This window comes from Camelus bactrianus, chromosome 16 (genome assembly GCF_048773025.1).
Source record: "Camelus bactrianus isolate YW-2024 breed Bactrian camel chromosome 16, ASM4877302v1, whole genome shotgun sequence".
Taxonomy (NCBI): domain Eukaryota; kingdom Metazoa; phylum Chordata; class Mammalia; order Artiodactyla; family Camelidae; genus Camelus; species Camelus bactrianus.
The window spans coordinates 49,120,461-49,145,769 of record NC_133554.1 but is presented as its reverse complement, the minus strand read 5'-3'; the positions used below and the strand labels follow the sequence as shown (position 1 = coordinate 49,145,769).

Sequence of the window (25,309 nt, the reverse complement as noted above, 5' to 3'; positions counted from 1 at the left end):
TTACGTGAACATAAATGTATTTTTTAAATAAAAAAAGAACTATTTTCCAAAGCAAAAAAATTAATGAGAAGTGTGGCTCTGTTTTACGCTTTTGCAAGTCTTTTTAATGTCTCACTTATAGAAGGCAGCTAGTCTCCTACCTGCTTTTGCATTTAATCTCTTGCATTATGTTGCTTTGGTTGAAATATGGGAAGACAACCTAGTCTCACACAGGTAAGTAATTAGAAAAGAAAAGGGAGGAGTATTTTAGTAACTTTTACGGATGATTGTGGGTATTCCTTGGGACTGTATCAAAACTTGAAAAGTGGTAGTTTCTTTAAAAAGTTAGTTACAGTGAGGGTTCTGAAACTCTGATCAGTGAATTCTGTGTACTGTTATATTAAGATCCACTGTTCCCTTTTGTATTTTGAATGGATCTTCCCCCCATGCATGATTTTGTAACATCGGGTATTGGCCATTTGGAAAACACTGGTTCAGTGAGTTATAAAAATCTTCCAAATGTTGATACCCTTACTTAATTCTTCCCCCTTTCTTCCCACGCACATCATTAGTAATATCACTGATCTTGACAGAAAAGTCTTTAAGTACTGGGAAGCTGTCAAGCTTACAGTGGTGGTATAGGTTTTCCAAATTCCTAATTTTTGCTTGAAAGCTCAAATTTTATCATTAACAACAATATAGTCAGTCATTGTCCTTCAAGTGTCAGGCTTACTTCCTTTATTTTCAAGAAAACCTCTGTCAGATACTCAAAACGGAATACGCGCAGTTTGCCTTCCAAGTGACTAGAGTTCAGGTCTCACTCAAACAAGTGCAGAGCTGCTTTTCCTTGAGACAACCACCTTACTTGTGTACGCAGCAGAAGTGCCTTATGCATGCTTCCTCTTAATATTAAAAAGATGTGTTCTCAAGGATTGAGATTTAATAAAATTAATACTCTTTATTGTTTTGTTTTTTGTTTTCAAAGCACAAGTACGTGCTGGTGAAGAAAATAATGACTACTCGTACAGTTCAGTGTCAACGTCATGGTTCCTGCTAAAACATCAGCAGTTTTATCCACCATTGCTTTTAGATCATCAGTGCAAATGTGTACACAGTGAAAAAGGCGAGTGATGTCTTTGTGTTATTATGAAAATAGTTTTGACCTTATGGAGCCCCTGAAAAGATCTCAGGGACCCTCAGGGGTCTGAGGACAACACCTTGAGAACCACTGGTTTAGATCATGAAGGGTTTTGTCTGCCATGCTGACAAGTATAGATTTTATCCTGTAGGCACAGAAAGCCACTGATGGATTTTAAAAAGCACCACATGCTCATATTTGTGTTTTAGAAAGGTCATTTTATCAACAGTTCGAGGGACAGATTTGAGAGGGTCAAGCTCATGGCAGTGATTCTACAAAAAAGGGATTGTAACAGGCAAGGTCAAAGACGAGGAAGGTCTGACTAAGAAGGCAGGAACTTGTGATTGGGGAATGGGGTATGCATTTGGAAATATTAAGTGTTATTTCTAGGAAGTGACCTTGGGCAGGTAAAGAAGAGGAAGAATTCATTCAAGGGGACTTCCAGAATCTGACTTGAGTGACTGAGTGGATGACAGTGGCACTTTAATTCTCATAATCGAGACAAGAAGAACAGGTTGGGGGTAAGAAGAGTGGGAGCAAGATAAAGTCAGTTTATGATAAATCTAGTTAGAGCAGCCTAAGGGTCCTCCAAGTGAAAACATGCAACAGGAGTTGGAAATACAGATGGAGAGCTCAGAGAAGGTCTGCGTGGAGGTCAAGACTCACAATTCGTTTGCATGGAAGCTTATGTGAGGGGCTGGATTGTCTAGGGATGGCACATCCAGAGAAAATAGATGAGGCTTGGCTTAACCTGAATATCTGAGTATTAAAAAGAGGAAGAGGAGACAGGGAATGGGAAAGAGGGTTTTAGAACAGCAGGTGAATTGGGAAAGTGCCGCCATGGGGCTAAGGATGCTGTTAGAGTCTGTTTATATGGCAGAGTAAGTCCTGTTCATAGATGTTTGTGGTCTCAGATTGGAGTGTATATATAATCTCCCACCCCACTGATGTGGATGGAAATAAAGCCAAGGCTGTAGGGACTTTTTTGCCTGCTCATCCTTCTGCCCTCTTGTAATCCACCAAGGGGAAGACACACCAGGCAGTTACTAGTCCATGGAGACTGTGCAGACAAGTAGAGCAGGCATGAACTCAATCTAGAGCCTGGAGTCAAACTCAGCCACAGCCTGAATCCAAACCACACTAATGATCCACAGGTCTGTTGAAAGAAAAGTAAATGTTTGTTATTACAACTCATTGAGTTTGGGGGATTGTTTGTTAATCAGCATTGTGGCAATAGCTGACTAACACAGGCTCCTTGTTAAATGTTATAAAGGAGTCAAACAGGTTTCTAAGATCAGACAGTAGATTGAATTTCCCTCTCCCAACACCAAATGAAGTGAGTAAATAAGAGTGAAAATGAGCAGAAAAGCACTAGAGCACTGAAATAGGGTAGTAAGGTAGATACAATACAAAAAACCCTCAAAGGATTGTGGTCAAGGGAAAAAAAAAACATGATTCTGGAGCATTTCAGTGACTCAACTTCAAAATCTGCCCAATTCCCCCAACTCATTACTTTGTTGTGAGTTAACAAAATCCTGAGAATATTAACATTGCCAAATTTGAAGAGGAGAAAACTGTAAGTAGCTTCAGCTCTTCCCTCTTCTGACTGCAAAATGGATGCAGTGGAAAAACTGGTAGAAATCAGAGCTGTCTATCTTCTAGGGAAGTGAGGGTGTCAGGACTTCAGGAATACACACCAATTGGGATAATTCAAACCGCAAAGGATTAGAAGATGCCCTCTCTCATTAAGGTAGCATGAACTCAGTCACCCCAACCAGACTGCACCCACATCTCTACCCCAGCTCTTCCTCCCTGTCCCCTCAGGTTCCAGAAAATGCAGACACTACAAATAAGTGTTACCGACAAAGGGGAGATTCACTGTGTTTAAACGTGCGACATTGAACGTTTAACATTTAGAGGTATCCTGGTTAATTACTGAATGTATCTTGGTTAATCTATTAAACTTACATGTTAAGAAAGACTTCTTCAAGAATCCCTCAGAAAAAGCAAATCATTGACCTGGGGGAACACTTCAATCTTGCTCAGCCTTCCCCACAGCAATATTAAATGCTAGATGAGCAATGTTTAAGTTCTTGTGGGAAAAAATGTGAACAAGAATGTTCTGCCCATCTAACATGTCATTCCAACATAAAGGTTAATCAGCAGACATTCTTAAACGTGGAAAAACTGAGGGAAGATAGTGCTGTGAGTCTTGAAGGGAGTACTTGACCATGAAATCCAGCCGATTAAGAACGACATCAAAGTAAAAACTTTGGGAATGGAAGTGTAAAAGGCTGTGGTATCAAAGGCCTACGGGTAAGCACCATATCAATTAAAGAGCGCATGAATATTAAGGTTTTGGTTAAAAACAAATTGTAACTATCATAAACCTGGACAGTGTAAAGCTATAACGCGACCCCAGGCAGGAGGTGGCAAGGAGGGTGATGGGAGGACATGTGAGCGTACGAATGTACTCATCTTTCAGCCACAAATCAAATTCTATCTGAAAGTTCAACAGTGCCTTCTGTTTAACTCTTCTTTCATCTGTTGAACTGAAGTAAAATTAACTTGAGATTTTTTCTAAAACTAGTGAAAATACAGAATCAAGCATATTAACCCATCTTGTAAGTCCATTTAGAGTTCCTTCTCGTCTCTCCTTTCATGTAGTAGGACATCTGCAGTGATGTTCATGTCAGTACTAAGATGGTTATTTCTGGGTGATGAGATTTGGGTTGACTTTAAATACTGGGCAGAAGAACCACCCAAAGCAACCCTGCCCAAATTTCTGATCCCAAGACTCGTGGGCATGTAATACAGGTGTTATTTTACACCATCAAGTTTTGGGGTGATTTGGTATGCAGCAGAGATAACTCTTTTTAGAAGCTTGACTCGGAAGGTAAGGAGTGAACTCAAGCAGTAAATAAGTGATAAAGACGATTTTTTTTTTTTGCTCTCGAGAGAGGGTATCTTACAGCATAAAGTATCTACTCGTGTGAACGCGTTTCCTTTTACACTCAGGAATTCTGGTCTATGAAAGACCTCACTTCATCGGTTGTTCTTAAACAGCAAGAATCACTCCTGCTGTGAGGATCCGCTACCACGAGTCCCTCAGTGTCCACTGGATCCCTTTAAGAATGAGGCTCTTCCTTTTTTTTTTTTTTTTTACCAAATACTTTTTATTGTTTCTTATCGTAAAAGTGGTTTTGTAATTTAAAATCTAGAGCTATGATAAAAGAAGAAAATTACCACAAATTTCATCACTCAAAGATATCCACCAGTAAAATTTTGATACACAATTCTAGTCTTTTTCTCTTTATATATTCTTTTTTTTGCAAAGATGACCCCATATGTATATAATGTTCTGTAAACTGCATTTTCATTGAAAACTATCTTGTGAACATCTTCAAGATTCTTAAATACCCTTCTCCAACAGCGTTTTCACTATTGCATGGTTTTCAGCTCATGTGCTTTGGTGGAAAATAAAGTACAAAAGGGAGACAGAACATGCTGGTACCATGGGTGCCTAGCACACAATGGGAGCTCGATAAACAGTTCTAGGAGAAATGAACGAATGTGAGAATGAGCATCTCTTTGGCTAGCTCAAGCTTAGTACAACTCTTTAACTGCCACTTAGGGCACATTCTGGAAATGGGTCAAAGGCTAGGCATGTCTCCCGGGCAATTTAATAATGACAGGGAGCACCAGATTATTCTCCAGAATGTTTTATCAAGTTCCACTACCCCAGACGGGTGGCCCTTCAAATGGATTTCAGCGGCCTGCTTTATACCTGGGTTTTTCTCTAAAGACTTGCTTTAATGAAAGGTCAGAAGCTCTGGCCAAGTGAGTGCCCATCTCCACTCTCCATCACCAGCTGGAGAGCTCAGCGCATCATCAGCCCAGAAAGTGGGGTGAAGTACATGTCACAGTGAGTGAGCCCACTGCTTTTACAGCACTATTTACAGCCAGTATTTAAACACTACAAAATATTAGGTCCATATGCGCTTATTTTAATGTCTGTGTAGACAAATGTATTTGGTTTCAGAAAACCAAATGCAAGCCTCGTGGTGACTGTGTCTCTCTCTGAGTATCTATATCTATAAAACACTCAAATATAATTAGAATGTCCAACTCAGACAACTGTTGCAAAAGTGCTGCTACCATTCAGGCAGACAGAAAATTTGAGTGAGGGTATTCGGGTCCACTTATGCACTTGGTCACTGACACACTTTCACAGACAGAATGTAGAGACGGAGGGATGGTGTAATAGTTAATAGCTGAGGCTTTCAAGTCAGAAAGACTGTGACTCGAACCTGGCTCTGACAGTTACTTAGCAGTTGACCTGGGGCTGGTTACTTAACCTCAGAGCCTCAGTTTTCCCATTTGTAAGATGGGGATGACAGAAATGCCCTCCTTGTAAAGATTACTTATAAGGCTTAAATGAGGTAATGGAATGTGAGGTGAATGAAAATGTTTGGCAGAGGGCCTGGTACACACTACATGTTGAATGAATATCAGCTATTATTCCTGTTATTGTTTGTGACATAGCCTAAAAAGAAAGCCAGGCAATGAGTGATAATAAATTATCTTACGTAGTTAGTTAAAAAAAAAAAAGGCATTCACTTTATACAGAGTCTGAGTGAATCAAAGGTCAACTATATTCTCTCTACATTGTAATTTTAATTATTTTCAAGTACCTATGGTACCTATGTTTTGGATGTCATAAATATAATAGAACACTATATATATGTATATATACTGCCATCTTTTAACTTCAACTTCAGTCTTTACGATTTGACAGTTTGTTGGAAATTAGGATCAGAATGTTTTTCCCTTTTAAAAGGTAAATGCAAAAACAATTAAAAATAGGCCGTTATACTAATTGTATTTCTTCCAAGTTTTTTTAAATCTTTAAGAGACAATACTAGAAACCATGTTATTACGGAGTAAATTCATGTTTTCCCTTTTGTATATACTGGGATTTAATTATTTATTTAAAATTCGGAAGTTACCTACCAGTTGGTACTTGGATAGCAAATGGAAAAGAAATTTATTTAAAATGAAATTTTTATACAACAAACGAATTTAAGCAAAGCAGTCAACTCAGTTCATGCAAAGCAAAAGTCATGCAGATCCATGAGTACTTCCTCTACATTTATAAATGATAAGAGTTTCAAAGATTTTAAAAAGTTACCAGGATATGAAAAACATCTTTTTTTGTCTCATATCACACGTATGGGGGAAAAAGCTCATGGATGGAAAAACACAGGGAAAATCTCATTAATAACAAAATTAATCCTCACTTTTAAACCGAGGAGTCTCGATGTAATGGCCTCCAAGGTTTTGTCCATATCTTAAGGTTTTTTATTCTATTCAGTGTTGTCCAGGCTTAAAGGCTATATATAAAATAGCAACTTAAGTTAACACTGACTTTTGCCTAAATTACTCAGATTGCCTGCAATGGGCTATAGAAAAGAAAGATGGATGGATTAGGCAGAAAAGGGTAGTGATAAAACCCAAATGTTTCTTTTATTTTCCTCTGCTTTGTACGATTACTCTACACGCTTTAAGCATTGTTATAACAAAGTAAAATCACCGAAAAATAATCTTTTGCTGAGAATTATTTAAGAAAAAGTTCTGTTCTCTTTTAAATCTTATTTATAAAGGTTTCCAGACACTTATCCTCACAGATTAAACACAGCATGATGTAGACACTTAATAATATTCACTGCTATGAAGCCAAGAAAAAAACTACTTTGAGATCTAACTGCCTGTCACCTAAAGGATCAGGGTCCAGGGAATTTTCTGTTGCTATTGAAGGTGTGATTCTCTGAAGCCATTTGGAAACAACCTAGGTTCTCAGCAGCAACACATCTACCCTGTACTATGTCAAAGCACATCAAATGGTTGGCATTCCAAACCTCAAACAGGTTATTTCTCATTATGCGAACACATAATGAAAGGATGTGGGCAAAGAATAGAAGGTAAATTGGAAGCTGACTTCTGAATTTATTAGCCAGCAGTACTGGACTAAAACAGTCATGCTAATTTCAAGAGACAGTTCCAAAGTGGTTCTCAAGAGAAAGGACAGGGTATTTTTCAAATATTTGTTCAATGGGAATGGACTGGGCTTGCCAAAAATGACTTTTTATGCTGGCATGTGATCTCTTAGAGGGAAGTCAGCCTGAGTCACTGGATACATCAAAGGTAGAGTCCAGTGAATGGAATTATGCAGGCTGTGTGAACAAGCCAGATACCTGCATTCATCTGCCCACTGCTGGGATTCCAGCCCTCCTTTTAATTATATTAAAGCAGCTGGTACCACTGGTTACTGAAGTCTTCAGATTACCTTGATTGCTCGGTCATTATCTCTAATCAGCTGCTTCTTCTCATCTTCAAACTTCTGCATCACATCCTGGAGCCGCCTTTCTGCAGCAAGCTGCTGCCGGCTGTTCTCCTCTTTCAGAGAGGAAATGGTTGTCTGAAGTTCTGCTATGATCTAAAATGAAAACAGCATGCTATAGCTTCAGATTCTTCAGTGAGAGGCACCTATTTTATATGTATTTATGCTTAACAGAAGAAGGGATTTGGCAAAACGCTAGTCCACAAACTAAATATTTTCAATTAACATATCACACACTCTAGTGCCTGAAATTCCACACAATAAAAGACTATAATAAAACTGTGAATGGTGAACAACTGCTGAACCAAATATACTTGGAAGCCACTTCCACTATAACATTCCACAATATTTACTCATCAGAGGAAAGAACATCTGTGATCTCAAAAATATGGAACGTGTCAGAATTTCTTTTACTGAGAAGCATACTTATTAGAGTGAAAACAACTATTTTGCCTTTCATGATACTTTGAACTATAATAACCAAAGAAAGTAATAAACAGAGTTCATTCTTCATAGTTACCTAATTCTACACCATCATTTTTGAGTGTTTACTAATGTTTACATCTTGTGCTAAGCACTTGAGTTTCTGTGTCATTTACTACTGTGAGACAAGCATTATCATGGCCCACCTTTTACAAATGGAGAAACAGAGGCATAGAAAGAGGTCAAAGATTTTATATGGCTGAAGATGACATCCACCCAGGAGACAGGCAGGATTTGAACCGTGCAGACAGACTGATTGCTGTATAGTTGATTCCTCTTAACTAGCTACTCTTTGCCTTTCTTTTAAACAAGGTTTTGGCATTAAAGAGTTTATTAGGATATAGCTCCAAATAGGTGGCTTTCTTCCTAACTGATATATGTTCATGAAAGTTTGTTTTTGGTTCAAAAGAGTCATTTCAGAGACTCCCATAGCATTCTCTACATTTGAGAATTAGTTCTCTTCCATCACTGAGTTCCCTCCACGTTCCCGAAGTAAATCTGATGAGGGACCTTTTTATTTGACAGGTTTACTGAGAGAATTGCTCTTCCTTTGGGTTGGATGCACCCATTTCCTTTCAAATTCAATAGCGATGCCCTTTTAAAAGCAGGAAATGGTGGCTTCTTCTAATGAAAAAAGGAAGTTAGTTCCAGGTTAGAATATAATGCTGTTGGTGAGAAACACTGGACAAGTTAATTATCTCCCTTGAAGCTCAGTTTTCCAACTATTATTTGATGATAAAACTAGATTACAGAGTTATAAGGCAATAAATAGAAACTGTCTGGAGTCTTCCAGATGCCAAGTCTTAGAGAAACATTAGTTGTTACTAGTGACATAAATATTTACCAAAAAATGGAACATTGATGCTTTTAGAAGTGAGCAAACTCACTATAACAAAGTTTAACACTTAGAATTTATAAATATTTTAAGACAATTGTGTAATAAATGACAAAATATGTTAATATTTTTAAATGCAAACTTGAACCTTCTGCTATGAGTAGAGGAATTCATTTACTAGGAATGAAGATGTTTTCATCTGTTTTCTGAATTCTGATTAAATGGTTTCATTCTGGCATCAATTCAATGAATTCTCATAGCACTTCTATGAAACAGGGAAGGTTAAATTCTTAGAGTAAATGTCAAAATCTGAGGCACAGAATAATCAGCCCACTCACAGTCACAGAGCAAGAGGAGCCAGAGATAAGAAAGAGCCAGAGTTCCTTGGCCCAACATGAAACTTAAGATTGATATTTTATAGGAACACGGGGCCAAATAGTAAAAATAACTTAATATTTCAATGACTATTGCAATGTTTCAAGTTGAGTAAACTAAAACTTGGTAGAAGTGATGAGTTTAATTCTGTAATGTGTTCAGTGTGTGCGTGTGTGCGTGTGTGTGTGCTTAGTTCTATGCAATTTTATCACATGTATAGATTCATATACCCACTATCACAATCACAAAATGCATTTTTAAGGCACAAAGTAGTTTCGTATTCTTTACAAAATAGTAAGTTTTAGATTAGCTTTTAATTGACCAAGACTGAAGATAAAAATATCTGGGGGCTTTCCAAATGACCATGAGGACATGAGACATGGATCTCTTCTTTTCAAAAGATTTATGACAAAAGTACATCAAAAAGAAATAAATGCAGGTTTTGGGAGGAGTGATGAGCAAAGACCAGGATGTTCTGAGGAGAGCATGCTTTTAGAAAATGAAACCTTACATTCTCGGGGGAGGGGGGATTATGAGATTCCTTTGGGGAGATAATGAGATTATCTTTGGAAAGTTATTTTTAAAATTTATGAAGATGATACAGGGAGAGTGTCAAAACACTTCAGGTGAAATACCTTGTAAAGATAAGTAGATAAACTGTTTGATAGACTGACAATAATATAGATTTAGAGAGGTGACTGAAATATGGATAATTTTAAAAACAGATTTGAGATTTACTTGAAGATGGAGAAGTAATCACACTAACCAGATTAACATGCTTTAGGTGAGGAACAAAACTCTTGGTTGCAGACCTAGAGTATAAGACAACAGACTCTTCACCTTAGCTCAGTGCATATAACTGGCACTCGATAAAAGCTTAAGTGGTGGAACTACAATCATAGTAAATAAGAAAAAATAACTCCCTGGCAAATGATATTGAGCTAATCTAGTCTTTTCATAGAATAATGTAAAACGTTTCCGAGAAAAATGAAAACTAATCTATACAATCCGAATCAAACCCCATCAGTTTTGATCGAATCATATAAAAAATCATGAACCAAAATGCCACCACTCAACTAACTGTCTACCCTGTATTAGCTTCAGAGAAAAAAGTGCATTAGAACATTTCCATATGGATATGAAAAATTAATATTTTAGAAAGCAAAAGGAAATCTATTTGGGGCTAATACTGTAAGCAACTTAACCAAGAAAGCTGTAAGAGTTAATCATTATTGTTAAGCAATTTCTCATTTGCATAAATGTTAACAGTCTTATTAGGTCTTAAAAATAACTACAGGATTCTAAATAGAGGTTAAGATTTCATTTTTAACTCTATTGTTTTTCAGATCACAGTATAGTTTGAGATTTTTATAAAACTCTTCTTTAAAATACAGTAGACAAGGCATGCTTGGGAAGGCTTGGCAAACATTGAAGACCCTCAGGAAATGAGTGGAAGAGGGGCATATCTTCCTTCCAGTCGCCACCCTGGAGGGTGACATGAAGGCTGGGGGCACGTGGGACACGCGGCTCATGCGCGGGCATCAATCTGCATCGGCAGGAGGGGTGTGGGGCAGTGCGGGGGAAGCCAGCCCCTTGGCAATGGGGGGCTTGGCTGGCATTCAGCTTCAGTGTTCCCCACAGCTACCTGTATTCCTGCAAAGTGGCAATGTTTTTCTTTGAAAAATGGCCACCGGGGAAGTCAGCTGAGTGGGGAAAACTGCATGAAAGATGAAAAGGCAAGGTTAATATGTAATATTAAGATTAAAAAAAGAACAAATATGTGATTCTGAGGGAACTGTATTTGGGAGTGTGCCCAGAGATGATGCAAACATTGCCATCACGTGAACACTGAGGATCCCAGAAGGGGCACAGTCCTGGCCCTGCCGAGGGCTTAGCATACATGGTCTACTAGGTCTAAAAGCTTGATAAAATCTTAAAGATTAAGTAACTTCCTTTAAGGGAGGAAGATATTTAAAATATTTTCCAAATTAACCTGATGATTTCCTAGGCACCAGTGTATTCATTACTAATGCATTCATCTTACTACTTTTTTTTTTTTTTTTTTTGAGAGAGGGATTTTTAAAAATCTGATAAACAGTTACGCAGCTTTGCTCCTGGCATGCTCCTCAGCTTAGATATGTGTTAAGAGATTCCAGCAAACCATCACTGGAAAACAGCAAGTCAGTCCACAGGTCTGTTTCATAATGTCTATTTTCAAACAATCTGTTTCTCTGAACTGACTAGATTATAGACCGGTATTTTTCAAATGCCAGTTCACAGACAAATAGACACATATATTTATATGCATATAAATACTTATGTGTATTTAGAAGTGAGCTAACAAAATATTCGTAATGTAAGAAGGATGGACTTTTATCATGTTTCTAAGATTTTTTTCTGTTTTTGTATTGCACTTTTCACTTATGAAATGACGGGTAAAGGACATGATAGTTGTTACTGATTTTTCCTCCTCGTCTCCTTCATGTCTTTATGTGGGAAAATATTCAGCGACCCCATGCCTCTCCAAACTTTGGAGGGAGACTTCACCGATCCTTGAACACCCAGAAGTGTATTTAAAATAAATAATTTCTTGCTCCTTCCATACCTGTGTCATTCTTTGCTCCCTCCCTTTCTTTTTCTACTGCAATTTTAATATGCTCCCGGAAAAACTAACAGTTATTAAATGCTTTACCATGTAGCAGGCTCTGTACTAAGCACTTTTTTGGCATTGGATCACTTAATACTTCACACTGACCTATGAGGTAAGTGCTACACCCCCATTTTACAAGTGAGGAAGCCGAATTCCAGAGAGGGCAGGTAACTCGCTCAAGGTCACAGAAGCGGTGGGACTGGTATTCAGATTCAGGTCTGCGGACTCCAAAGCTTAGGCTTTTTTCCACACTAACTTACATCTAATTTGCTTTAATATGGACTAATCAGGCTTCTTCACACCTTCCTTCAGATAAACTTTAATACTCCTGTTTACGCTCTAGATCTTTAAGCATTTTTATTAGCTATCTTATATCTCACTTTCGGTCTGCCTCCCCCATGCAATAGAAAGGAAAATGAGCAGGATGTAAGGGAATGCCAGCTGGGTGGGTTTTTTTTGGTTTGTTTTCCATGTTTTAATTTAACTTTTGGACCCAGAAGATGTCTTTTGATTATAAGAATCTTTCTCAGTGGATTAAAAAGGATATTTCCCCATGTTCTTTCCTGGAATAATGGCAATCAAGACCTCATCGTCATCTTTTAAATAAACACAGAAGTCTTCTCTTAGAGACTTTTTGCTTTCCTAATGGGGTGTGAATTATACAATACATGTGCATTTTAGAAATAATTATAGAACCTAAGAAATTTCATAATTATCAGCAGTCTTGCCATATTAAAAATGTGAGGGGTTGGGCCAGACTGGTGGTGTCAGGTTAAGGGTTTCCGTTCCAAAGTCAGATACAGGTTGGGTCCTGGCTTAGTCGCGTGGTCACTTGTGCGACCTCACCTCTCTGAGTCTCAGTTTTCTCAAGGGGAAAAATGGGGCCACTAAGAGTTCCTAACCCCAGAGTTACTGTAAATGAAGACTGAATGAGTCAATAGGATTAGTGCCCCATAAAATTCCTAATTTTATTAACATTTTGTTGTCCTGTTGCTATTACTAGCACTGTGCAGGAACCCATAAAAAGGTAAATAAATTTCAGTTTACTGCCACATATCACAATACACATGGCAAAAATACTCAGAGAAGCTGATTTAAAAAATCATTAGATATGATGCTTGCAAAATGAAATGGCTTAATCCACCCATCAGATGGAAATTAGTGTGTATTCCAGAATTACTCATATGCCTAAGGAATGCTTGGGATTCCCCGGATGACACTATGGGAGTCATTATAGCAACTTTTCCAGAAAAAGGACTCTGAGCATCATACGTCAAGTAGAGACAAGCATTTCATTTTTGGTCCTCTACTAAAACTACCATAGCAACAACATACAGCAAGGTATGAATTATAATTCTTCTTTTCCCCCAAATGAGTCTATGGTTGGCTGCTAATTTAAACCCAGTGTATTTGCCATGTTGAGTTTTGCTGTTAAGCAGTCTTCAGGTGAAGCAAAATGGAATTCTACAAAAAAGCCCAGATGGTATCAAACTGCTGACATCACAAATGTAGGTGTGTACATCTCCCGCCCTTGTGAAATATGTTTCAGCCTGGGCTTGTTCAAGTACACGGGCTGGTTTTACGACATCTGGATGTGTGTGTGTGTGTTGGTTCAAATGGTTCAATATGCCTAATTTAAAAAAAAAAAATTAAGACCGAAAAGCGTATTTTATTTATCTATATATCCATAAAAAATATACTAATCTACACACACACACACACAAAATGGAAAAGAATTCAGTTTAACTCTAAAGTACAAATGCTTTTATGTGTAGGTTTCTTTCTTCTTTGTTTTGGTTTTGCTTTTTTTTTTTCCTTTAACATTCTTACCTGTGAAGATTTGGCAAGCTTCTGAGTATATTCCTTCTCAATCTGCTTGAGCCTGTTGTTGGCCTGAAAAACACACGAACACAAACACACACACACACACAGTGACCTGTGAGTTTGGTATCTCTTCCACATGCCTATCACCAGGCAGCTGGGATGGCTGCCAGCTGCACCGCCCTTCTGGGGCGGCCAGAAAACCACAGGGCTTGTCTTTGATCTAACGCCAACTATTCATCACTTAAAAAGCAAAAAGCAAAAGAGAAAAAAAAAAAAAAAGATCTCTCCTGCCAATTATTAGACAAACACAGACTTCTGTGGAGAGAAAGAGAAAGGGAGGAGAGACAGAAATAGACCCAGCAGAAGTGTGAGGGCTCGGAGGGGGAGCAGGGAAAGGGAGAGGACACGAGGGGACAGGGAATCGGAGGCGGAGGAAAAGTACAAGGGAAACGTAATACCCTTTCCCTTAGTTTAAAGATGAAAGAGCTAGATGCTCCTGGACGGAGGCAGACAGATTTTCAGATTTACTGAGCAAAGATTTGACTCACTACTCTGCCTAACACAAGAACACTTTTTTGAAGTGACAAATGTATCTAAATCAAACCACTTTTTTTATGCTCCGGAAGTAGGGTGGCCTTCCCAGAATAAGTCCACCTTCCTTAGAACTCTTATTATCGCCTGTGCCACCCGAGTTCCGATCCTTTGTGTGTGACCTGCTTTCCCGCTCTCTGGAAGCCTTCAGGATCTTCACTTTATCCTTAGAGCTCAGAAATGTCAGAGCAACATGCCCTAGACTGGGTTTTTTTTGTTTTGTTTTGTTTTTCATCCATTGTGCAGGCAGTAAGTGTCCTTCATTTCTAGAAAGGGGTTTGGTCATTACTCTCCTAATTTCCTCTCTTTTTTCCCCCCCAGTTTGTCTCTTTCTCTCGTCTCTGTCTGTCCCTGCAGCTCTGATTACTGGACCTCTCAGCTGTATCATCCCTTTTTTCTTCTTGTTTCTACTTTCCATTACTTTGTCTTTGTGATCTTTTGTAGCAATTTCTCAACTTTAAATTTTAAACTTTGTATTGGATTTTTTAAAAAAATTCTGCCGTACTCATTGTGATTTCCAAGAGTTTTTGTTGCTGTTCTCTGAGTACCAACTTCACTCCCCTTTTTTACAGATGTGGAAACTTGACGCACAGTAATCTGCCTCAGGTAAGCTGCTCAGCATCACATGTCTAGGAAGTGATGGAGCCAGGACTCGATCCTGCACTGTAAGGCATGGGTGCTTTCCAGCTAGAACACATCGCATATCGCCTCTCATACAATGCCTCCCTATTTCTCCTGAGGTTCTTAATTTCATATATACATGTACATACCCATATGTCTATATCTACACACACATATTTTAATTATATTTCTGCTCTCTAGAGTGTTTTTTTTTTTTTCTTAGTTCATCTTATTTATTTGTCTTGCCAGCCTGGTTTGGTCTCTTTCTCACTTTAGAAACCTTCCTCAATTTTTGGTGATCTTTGGTGTTTTTTCTTATTTAAAGTGTGGCCTTCTAAAAGGGGCAGGCTTGGGGACAGGTGGGTGTCATCACAGGGATCACAAGGGGTCCTGGACTCTCCCATGCCACTATCTGAGTGGACATTCTTCTTGGACCACTTTGCCCAGAGCCGTATCCTCCAGTTTACTACCTGGCAGCACACATCTGGCTGCCAGTGTTTTCAGAAGGGCGCCTAGATGCTCAGGATGGCAATTTTTGTACAATCCTGTTTTTATTTCAGCCCTCAGCTGTTGCTGGCTGCCCTCTCTCATCCCACCTCACCAGAGAGCAAACCAGGGGTGAGGGCAGAGATGGACAAGGAATAAATTCGTATGTGGAAACCCTAATCCTACTGTCATGGTATTTGGGGTGAGGCTTTTGGGAGGTAATTACATCGTGGGGTGGAGCCCTCTTGAATGGGATTAAGGCCTTTATAAGAAGAGGTCAGAGAGCTAGTTCCTTCTGCCATGTGAAGATACAAGGAGAAGATGACAGTCTGCAAGCGAGAAGAAGACTCTTATAAGAACTCGACCATGCTGGCACCCTGATCTCGGACTTCCATCCTCCAGGACTGTCAGAAATAAAGTTTTGTTCTTGATAAGCCACCCAATATATGGTGTTTTGCTATAGAACCCAAGCTGACTGAGACAATAGTCATGTGTTTTATTAATTGAAGTTCACAAGCAATTCTTTATATATAGAGTTTATCCCATAAATCTCTTTGCATCCATAATCCCATTGAATATACTGGGTAGTTTTGTTTTTTTTTTAATCACAAAACGCTTGATAAAGTATTTGTTGCTTATTTAATAAACACTTGTAGAGCTCCTACCATGCACTGTTTTAAATGCTTTAAAATATTTACTTACTAGAAAATATAAATTTTATATATAAATCTAAAATTATAGTGTCATAAAGATTCCCAGAGACATTGGTTAGTGGAGGATGGCCTGTGTCTCAGATGCAGTGACTCTTCATGAGTCTATGGCTAGCCAGCCCAGTGCCCTACAAACTCAAGTAGGTCCTTTTACAACTAACTATCCAATTCATTCATCCATTTCAGGCAACTGGGACTACAGCAGCGAACAAAACAGACAAAAATCCCTCTCTACCCGGAACTTCTAACCTAGAGAGTTAACATATAACTTACCAAAGCGATAATATTTTAGATGGTGCAGGTGCTGTGCAGAAGGATAAAGCAAGAGAGAGAGATGAGAGGTGTGGAAACGTAGGGGGAGTTTACAATTTTTAAAACACAGAAGTTAGGGAGGTCTCAATGGGAGGATGACATGTGAGCAAAGACCTGCAGAAGATGAGGGAGCCATGGTGGACTCTAGGGAAAGAGTGCTCCAGGCAGAAGGAGAGCCAGTACAAAGGCCCTGAGGCAGAGGCAGGCACAGCATGTTCAACGCACAGTGAGGTGGCCAGTGTGGTTGGACAAGATGAGGTCTGAGAGAGAACGAAGGGCCAGATCCTTCACAGTGTGGTAGGCAGTTGTAAGGAATGTGGCTTTTAATCTGAGTGACATGGAGCGTCAGTGAGGAGCTTTCAGTACAAGAGTGACACGGTTTAACTTAAGTATTTATGAGATCACTCTGGCTCTGGTTTTGGGCAAGAATCAAGCAAAGAAGCCAGTTGGAGTCTGTTGCAAATAATCCAGATGGTAACAGACGAGGTGGTGAGAAGTGGTCAGATTTTGAGAAAGATTTCAAAGTAGAACCAATTGGATATGCTTTGTGATAAAAAAGAGATGAATCAAGGATGACTTCAAGATTTTTGTCCTAAGCAACTAGAAGAATAGGGTTGTCATTAACTTACATCAAAAAATCTATGCATGGAATAGATTTGGGGGGAAAGATTAAGAGATAAGCTTTGGACGTATTAAGTCTGGAGATGGCTTTTGGACATCTGTTGTTGAGATGGATATTTGGATATTCACGTCAGGAGTTCAGAGAAGAGGTCTAGGTTAGAAGTATAAATCCAGATATCATCGGTATGTAAGTGGCAGAGAGAACTATGCTACTGGATGAGACCTCAAGGCACTGAGTGTATATCAAATAGAGAAGTCTAATGCTGAGCTCTGGGCCTGCAAATGTCAGTAGACTGGAGGAAAGGAAAGTAGATAAGGAGGAAAGTAAACAGAAGTAATAGCTGGAGAGAGAAGAAAATGGGGTAAGAGGGAATCCTGAAGCCAAATGAAGACAGTGTTTCAAAGACTATTAAACTGTGTCAGATTCTACAGAGAAGTCATATCAAGTGAGGACTGAGGGTTTAAGTGTGTAGAGAACATTGGTGATGTGGATACAAGCAATTCTGGTACAGTGGCAAGGAAGAAAGATGGATTAGAGGGAGAGGAACTGGAGCAAATAAGATGATTTCTTCAGAGTTTTGTTACAAAGAAAAAAAAAGAGAGAGAGAAATGGGCTGGAAGTTGCAGGAGAAGTGAGTAAAGAAAGGTCTGTTTTTTTTTTTTTTTTTACAAGATAAGAGAACACTATGTGCGCAGGATGATGGGAAAGAAATGGCAGCAGAGAAGGAGAAATAGATGATGCCAAAGATTTACTGGAGGCATGTCCTTGAGTGAAGGAGATGGGGTGGATTCTAGAGCACAAGAGGAAGAGACGGCTTTTGCAGGAGTTGTAGGTAACAGTGGTTATTAGGGCCCACTTGAAATGACCAGTGTTGAATTCAAAGTGAGACCAACTGGTAATAGATGAACACCTCTAGAACTTGCTAATAGCAAAATGGAGCAGAGTCAACACTTTGGAGAATAATGAGAATGACTGAATAAATAAAATTAATTTATCAACCTTAAGAGTTTTTACTATTTATTTGAACCAAAATCACAGTAGCCTGCATTTCTGAACTCCTTTTAAATAAACCTAAAAAGCTCTAGTTTAGCATGGTTGAAAATTTATAAAGCTTACTTATCACGCCAACTGTCTATAAAGCATGAATAATTTTATTCTCAGGATGGTACTGACTGGACATTTCCATACATACGATTAGATTAGGGTTAGTTATTTTAATCCAAATCTTATTTTTACAGGTATCATTACTATATAGAAATACGACTTTCAATCGTCTGCAGCATGACCTGAACAGATGTAGAATAACAGATGAGAGGAAAATCATAGTCTTGAAATGAGAAAGTTGTTTTCTTTTTTGCTGCTGTTGTTTTAATCTCTGGCTCTTTCTCCCTGTTCCCACGTGTGCTGGCCACGCCCTCCACCCTCGACCAGGCACTCAGTTCTCCTCTACTGTTCTAGAGCCTCTTCCTTGGGTCATTCTTCTCTGTTAAAGAGCATAGTGTGTGGGTCCACTTTCTGCATGTAATTCCTATAAAAATCTTGGGTTTAAAACCCTACTGGAAAGGAACAAACCAAACAATTTTCACAAAGGTGTCAATCATTGTTGATCATCTCAGTTGCTACCCTTTCCTTGCAAGGTACTTTGCAATATGTCTTAATTCAAAAAAATCCTTCATTCCCTTTTTTTTTTTCCATTTCCTTTTATTAACGGTGAAAGTTCAGGCATTCCTGATTTCCAGGAAGGTGGTTTGGAAGGAAGAAAATTAGGAGACTCCTCTAGAATACTTATATTTAAGGTAAGCCCAGATCTTGTAAAGATAAATTTCTTTAAAATATAATAGTATTACATTTTTGAATAAAATATTTGTTTATAGGATTAAAAAGAAAGGGTATTTTCCAGATTCTTGAAACATAGCATAAAGCTCAGATTATTATGCAGTATTTTCTACTCAGAAGCTTTGTAGGCATCCATCTGAAGCTTCTTCAAGCATTATGAATACAGTTATGGCCAGCTGGTGCCAGATGTTAACATACAACTGCGTTACTACCTTATCAACAAAAATATTCAGAGCAGTCATAACAAATATTTATGTATAATTTAATTTAAAATATTTACAGAATTTTCAAACTTGAAAAATCTCTATATTTTACCTCAAAAGAAAGGTAAAAATTTGGAAGCATAAATAAAATTCATGATTTCCACCTGGGCCATGACAGAGTAACTTGATCTGCTGCAGTAAACAGCTAGGAAACAGGACAAGATAAAGGAAACACTGTTTTAAGATGTTGGAAACAAGAAGCACAGGACTGTGACCATGTGAAGAGAAGGGAAACACATGAGATAAGCCCACAGTCACCCTTGCTTTCATCCGGGAGGCACATTCTGGGCCTGAATGTAGGGGAAGGGAATCAAAGGAGAGCGTAGCAGTATTGTGAATTGAGAAAACAAAGACTGGAGTTTGGGAAGGCTGAGGAAGCTGGAATTTGTGGGAGCAGAGCACTAGACAGGAGGAAGCTATGCAGAGAAATAGCACTGGACATCTGCCTGGTTTCCCCTTGAGTCTGTTGCTGATACTTTGTGCATGTGAAGGGTTAAGTCTTATAAGGCCAAGTGAAAAGTGACTGGTGAGCTTTGAGATAAACAATTCCCAAAGCTCACACAAAGCTGAGAGATATTTGAGTTTTGACCAGCCAGAATGGAGAGTCCTCACAGAACACCCAGAAAGGTCACACTTTAGTCATGGGGTTAAACCAGCCTTGGAGTAAAGACAATCTTAAGTCAGCTCTAACAAAATTTAAAACAAGCCTCATATGGATCAAACTGGTCATCCATAAGTAACTTAACAGCTTCCTAAACAAAGTCCAGTAGTTTTTAAAAGAAGTCAAGAAAATCCAGCATTCAACAGCAAATTTTACAGTGCCCAACATCCAATAAAAGATAACCAAACATGAGAAGAAGCAGGACTATGTGAGCCATAGGCAGGAGAAAAATCAGTCAATAGAGTTAGACCTGGAAATGACAGAGATGGTGGAATTAGTAGACAAAGACTTTAAGTTACCCATTAAAAACAGACTCAAATATTTAAACAAAAACTTAAATATAATGAAGAGAGAAACAGAACTATTAAAAAAGAACTAAATAACCTAGAGCATAGGAATATATTTATCTGAAAGGAAAATTTTACTGGTGGGATAAACAACAGATTTGGCAGATCAGTGAATATGAAGAAAAAGCATTTTTAATATCCAAATGATTGCCAGAGAGACAAAAGACTCAATTTAACGAATAGTCTCAGTAATCTCTGAGATTATATCACATCAGCTAACATATGTGTAACTGTTATATCAGGAGGAGAAAGGTTTGGAAAAATATTTGAAGACATAATGGCTGAAAATTTTCCAATATGAAGAAAACTATAAACCTACAAGTTGATCAGTGAACAAAAAGATAAACATAAAGAAAACCACAACAAGATACATCATAACAAAACTGCTAGAACAGAAATAAAGGTAACATCTTAAAAGCAGCCAGCAAAAAGATACATTAAAAAGAATAAGGATTTTTCATCCAAAACTGACCTAGTCAGAAGATAACATTAATTAATCTTTAAAGTGCTAAAAGAAAAAAAATCTGTCAATCTAGGACTGGATATTTAGAAAAAATATCTTTCAAGACTGAAGATGAAATACGAATATCAACAAACAAAAATCTGACAGAATTTATCACTAGCAGACATGTACTACATAAAAGGTTAAAGGCAGTTGTTCAGGCAGGTGGAAAATGATATCAAATGGAAACCCAGATCAACTCAAAGGAATGAAGAGCCCTTGATATAGAAAATATGTGTGTCAATATAATTATCTTTTTTTCTCATTTTAAAATTTCTTTGAAAGACAATATGCTGTTAAAGCAATAATAATAAAACTATATCGTGAGGTTTTAGGGACAATCTATTTAGAAATAGGATAGGTATAGGAAAGGGAAATGTACTAAGATACTTAAATTTTATGTAAATTGGCATAATAGCTTATGAAAGCAGACTATCATAAAGTACATATAAAAAGTTAAGAGGCATATCTAATAAGCCAATAGTAGAAATACAAATAGCCCAAACAGTAGATTAAAACCCAGTACTATCAATAATTACATTAAATATAAATGGTTTAAAAATTCCATCTAAATGACAAAGATTGTCAGACTGGATTTAAAAGGTGTTAACTACATGGTGTTTTCAAGATAAATACTTTATATTTTTTAAAAATTTAAAATTTAAGGGATGAAGAAAGTTGTACCATGCAAACACTAACCATAGGAAGAGTGGAGTGTCTATGCTAATATCTAAGTAGATTTGAAAACAAAGACGCTTAGCAGAAAATAAGAGGGCTATTTTATAATGACAGGAAGGTTTAATTCATAAAAATGATATAACAATCCTAATGTGTATGTACCTAATGTCAAGTGCTTCAAAATACATGAGGCAGAGACTGACAGAACTGAAAGGAGAAGTAGTCAAATCCACAAATTATACTTGAGGGGATTTCAAGTCTCTTCTCTCAGGAACTAACAGAAAAAGTAGAAAATTAGGACACAGATGATCTGAAAAAGACTGTCAAACAACTCGACCATTAATTAAGAAAGACCGTATTTTGGACCATACAAAAAATTTCAATAAATTTTATAAGGATTGAAATCATAGAGTATCTTCTCTGACTACAATAAAATTAAATTAGAAATCCATAATAGAAATGTATTTGATGTTTCTAAAATGTCCAGAAAATAAACAATATACGCTTAATTTCTATGAGTCAAAGAAGAAATCACAAGGGAAATAAGAAAATATTTCTAAATTAATTAAAGTGGAAGCATGGTATCTGTGGAATGCAGCTAAATCAGTGCCTCATGGAAATTTTTAGCTTTCAGTTATTTTATCAGCAAAAAAAAAAAAAAAAAAAAAATCTAAAATAAGTGATAAAAGTTTCCCCCGAGGAAGCCTGTACAAGAATAGGAAATTAAAGACAAAAAAAAGCGTAAGAAAGAAAATAATAAAAATTAGAGTAGAAATCAATGAAATAGAAAATAGAAAACAAAACAGAAAAACAATGAACCCAAAAGCTTTTGAGAAGAGACCAATAAAATCAATAAACCTCCAGATAGACTGATCAGAAACAAAAGAAAGAAGATATAAATTACCAGCATCAGGAATGAGAGAAAGGGGACATCACTATCAGATCCTACAGATAATTAATATGGCAATAAGGAAATATTATAAACAACATACTATCAAATTTTTTGTAATTTAGACAAAATGCATAAATCTCTTGCATGATACAAATTACGAAAAGTAACTCAAGAAGAAATAGAAAATTCAAAGAGTTCTATATCACTATATGGGACACACACACACACCCCTATATTCAAGCCCAAGTGGCTTTACTAGTGACCTACCAAACATCTAAGGAAGAAATAATCAACTCCACATCACCTCTTCCAGAAAATAGAACAGGCAGAAATTGCATCCTGATAACTGGTTAAAGGAGCAATGTTCGTCTACCAAAACATGGATTCTACTTCTTACCGCAGTCAAAAGCCTTACACCATTAGTTTTCCCCAGTTTCCCTTCCTTTCACATCACCAATATTTTCTCCTATATTGACTTGTTTCCATGTGATTATAAATAGGCTAGTTTTTCAGACACACACACACCCCACATACAGTCCTCCCTGAAATCCTGATATATCCCTGTAATGGTTTCACTTTTTTTCCATGTTAGTAATTCTCGAATCATCTTTTTAAAATGATTATTATTATTTTTAATTCTTATTTTTTATTTAAGTGTAGTTGATTTACACAGTTACTTTGAGTACCTCCCCCGAGTTGGGCACTGTATGCTTACCATATAATCCAGAAATTCTACTCCTGGGTGTATATCCGGAAAAAAAAAAAAAAAAGCTAATTCAAAAAGATACATGTACCTCAATGGTCATAGCATCATTATTTACAATTGCCAAGGTATAGAAGCAACCTAAGTGGTCATCAACAGATGAATAAAGATGATGTAGTACACACACACACACACACACACAGAAATACTACTCAACCATAAAAAAGAATAAAAATCTGCCATTTGCAACAATATGAATGGACTTGGAGGGTATTACGCTAAGTGAAATAAGTCAGACAGAGAAAGACAAACACTGTATGATATCACTTATATGTGGAATCTAAAATACAACAAACTAGTGAATATAGCAAAAAAGAAGCAGACTCACAGCTATAGACAACAAACTAGTGAGTCTCCAAGGCTCATAAAGTCTAGACTCCCTCCTTCCAAGCTTGAATTAATGTTTGACCATCCCTTAATCCACCACATTGGATAAGAACCTGAAACAACAGCAAGCTCACTGAGGCCTAAGGAAGGATGAGCCTTCCCTGAGAAGGCTCCAGTCTATCCCCGCACAGCATGGATGAGGGAACAGAGGAAGACAGAGCCATGCAAGAGTGACACACAGAGACCCTGTGCACCATCAAACATGGCCAGCAATGTGCATATTCACATCAGGACAGCGTCTGCATGTGGAGCACGGGGGCAAGAAGTCAGAGATGGGCAGGAGTGCAGAAGCATTTTTATTGGTTTTGCCACTTTGCATTATATCATAAATTTTTCCATGCAGTTAAAATTATTTCAAAACAATATTTTTATATTTTCCTTTATTCTTTTTTTTCCTTTTTTTGGTGAGGGAGGTAATTAGGTTTATTTACTTATTCTTAGAGGAGGTATTGGGGATTGAACCCAGGACCTTATGCACGCTAAGCATGCACTCTACCACTTGAGTTATACCCTCCCCGCTTCAAAACACAATTTTTAAAAACTTAATATCTCATTCTATGAGTTGAGAATAAAAAATGTTCCCACAAACTGAGGAAAAGACAATGTTCTGTAGCAACAGTAACAAATAGTTATCACAACTAGTTTTAAAGCTGTTCAACTCACTTTGGTGAACATATTTTTTAAAATTAATAAATTTTGCTTTATTAAAATTAATTTTTTTCAATAAAAACTCATTACGAAAGTGAGTGTGCATGCCATACATTTGGAAAAGACGGTCGCAATACATACATCTGAAAAAGGATTCACATCTAAAATATATAAAGAACCCCACAAATCAATTGAAAAAGACAAACAACCCAATTACAAAGGGGAGAAAAATTTAACGGCACTTTCACAGAAGATCTCCAAATGTTCAATAAGCCTGTAAAGAAGTATTCAACACCAGCTCTCACCAGGATATGCAATTTAAAACCACAATGAGACATCACTGTGCACTCCCCAAAAAGGGCTAAAATTGAAAGGACTGACACTATCAAGGATAATATGGATGTGGAGCAAGTAGAACTCTAGCACGTTACTGGTGGAAGTGCAAATTCATCCAACCAGGTTAGAAAATGATTCAGCAATATCTATTAAACAGATGCTAAACTTCTCACTCAGCAATTACACTCCTAGGTATACTATCCAAGATAGATGAGTGTCTTTGTCTACTAAAAGGCACATACAAGAGTTGGTGAACACACCTTTGCACCCAAGCAAGAGGTGTCAACTCCTCACTTCTGAAAGCTAGCCAGTCACAAACAGACTCACTCCAACAAACACAGCTCCGAGGGTCAGCCAATCAGTGAGTCTCACATAAGTCACCATGCTTCTGCTGATGATGTCGAGCCACCGCCTCCCCACCCCTGAAGTTTAATCTACCCCTAACTCCTCTACAAGATCAGCAGTCTGCTTTGCTCAGAGAGGCTGTGCCTGACAAGCACAGATGTCCCTTACTCTAATAAGCAATAAAGTCAGCTTTCTTTTTTTTTATTTCAGATACTGACCAGCTGTAACATGGCTTATTGAACCATTTCTCGATTACTGGATATTTAGATTGTTTCCAACATGTCACCATTAAAAATAACACTGTGAGATACATCTGTATACATAAATGTTTCACTGCAGTACTGATCAGATTTTAAGATAAAGTCCAATAAGTGGAATTACCAAGTCAATGTATGGAAGAAATACTTTTTGAGCTCTTTCACCTTCTTCCATAGGAATAAAATTTTTGGTTGGATATCTGCTGCCCAGAATGAAGACTACATTTTTCAGACTCCTATGCAGACTCCTATGTGTGGCCGTGTGTCCAAGTCCTGCCCATGTAAGTGGAAGTGTTGCATGGAAGCTTCTGGAAACCTCCTTAAAAGGCAGTATGAATGTGACCTTTGATTCTTCTTTCCATGCAACT

At 37.7% G+C, this 25,309-nt stretch overlaps 1 protein-coding gene across 11 annotated transcripts in view; it reads right to left on the bottom strand.

Annotated features, from left to right (window-relative positions):
• CEP112 (centrosomal protein 112) overlaps positions 1 to 25,309 on the bottom strand; it is a 381,720-nt gene that overhangs the window by 75,573 nt on the left and 280,838 nt on the right. For all 11 annotated transcript variants that reach the window (XR_012499617.1, XR_012499618.1, XM_074343512.1 and 8 more), the window contains 2 exons: positions 13,691 to 13,753; positions 7,464 to 7,613 (listed from right to left, as the gene is read on the bottom strand). Coding sequence is in view for 9 of the 11 variants with exons in the window: in XM_074343512.1 (XP_074199613.1) it covers positions 7,464 to 7,613; positions 13,691 to 13,753 (213 nt within the window). In the remaining 2 variants the exon portion in view is untranslated. The remainder of the gene's footprint in view (positions 1 to 7,463; positions 7,614 to 13,690; positions 13,754 to 25,309) is intronic.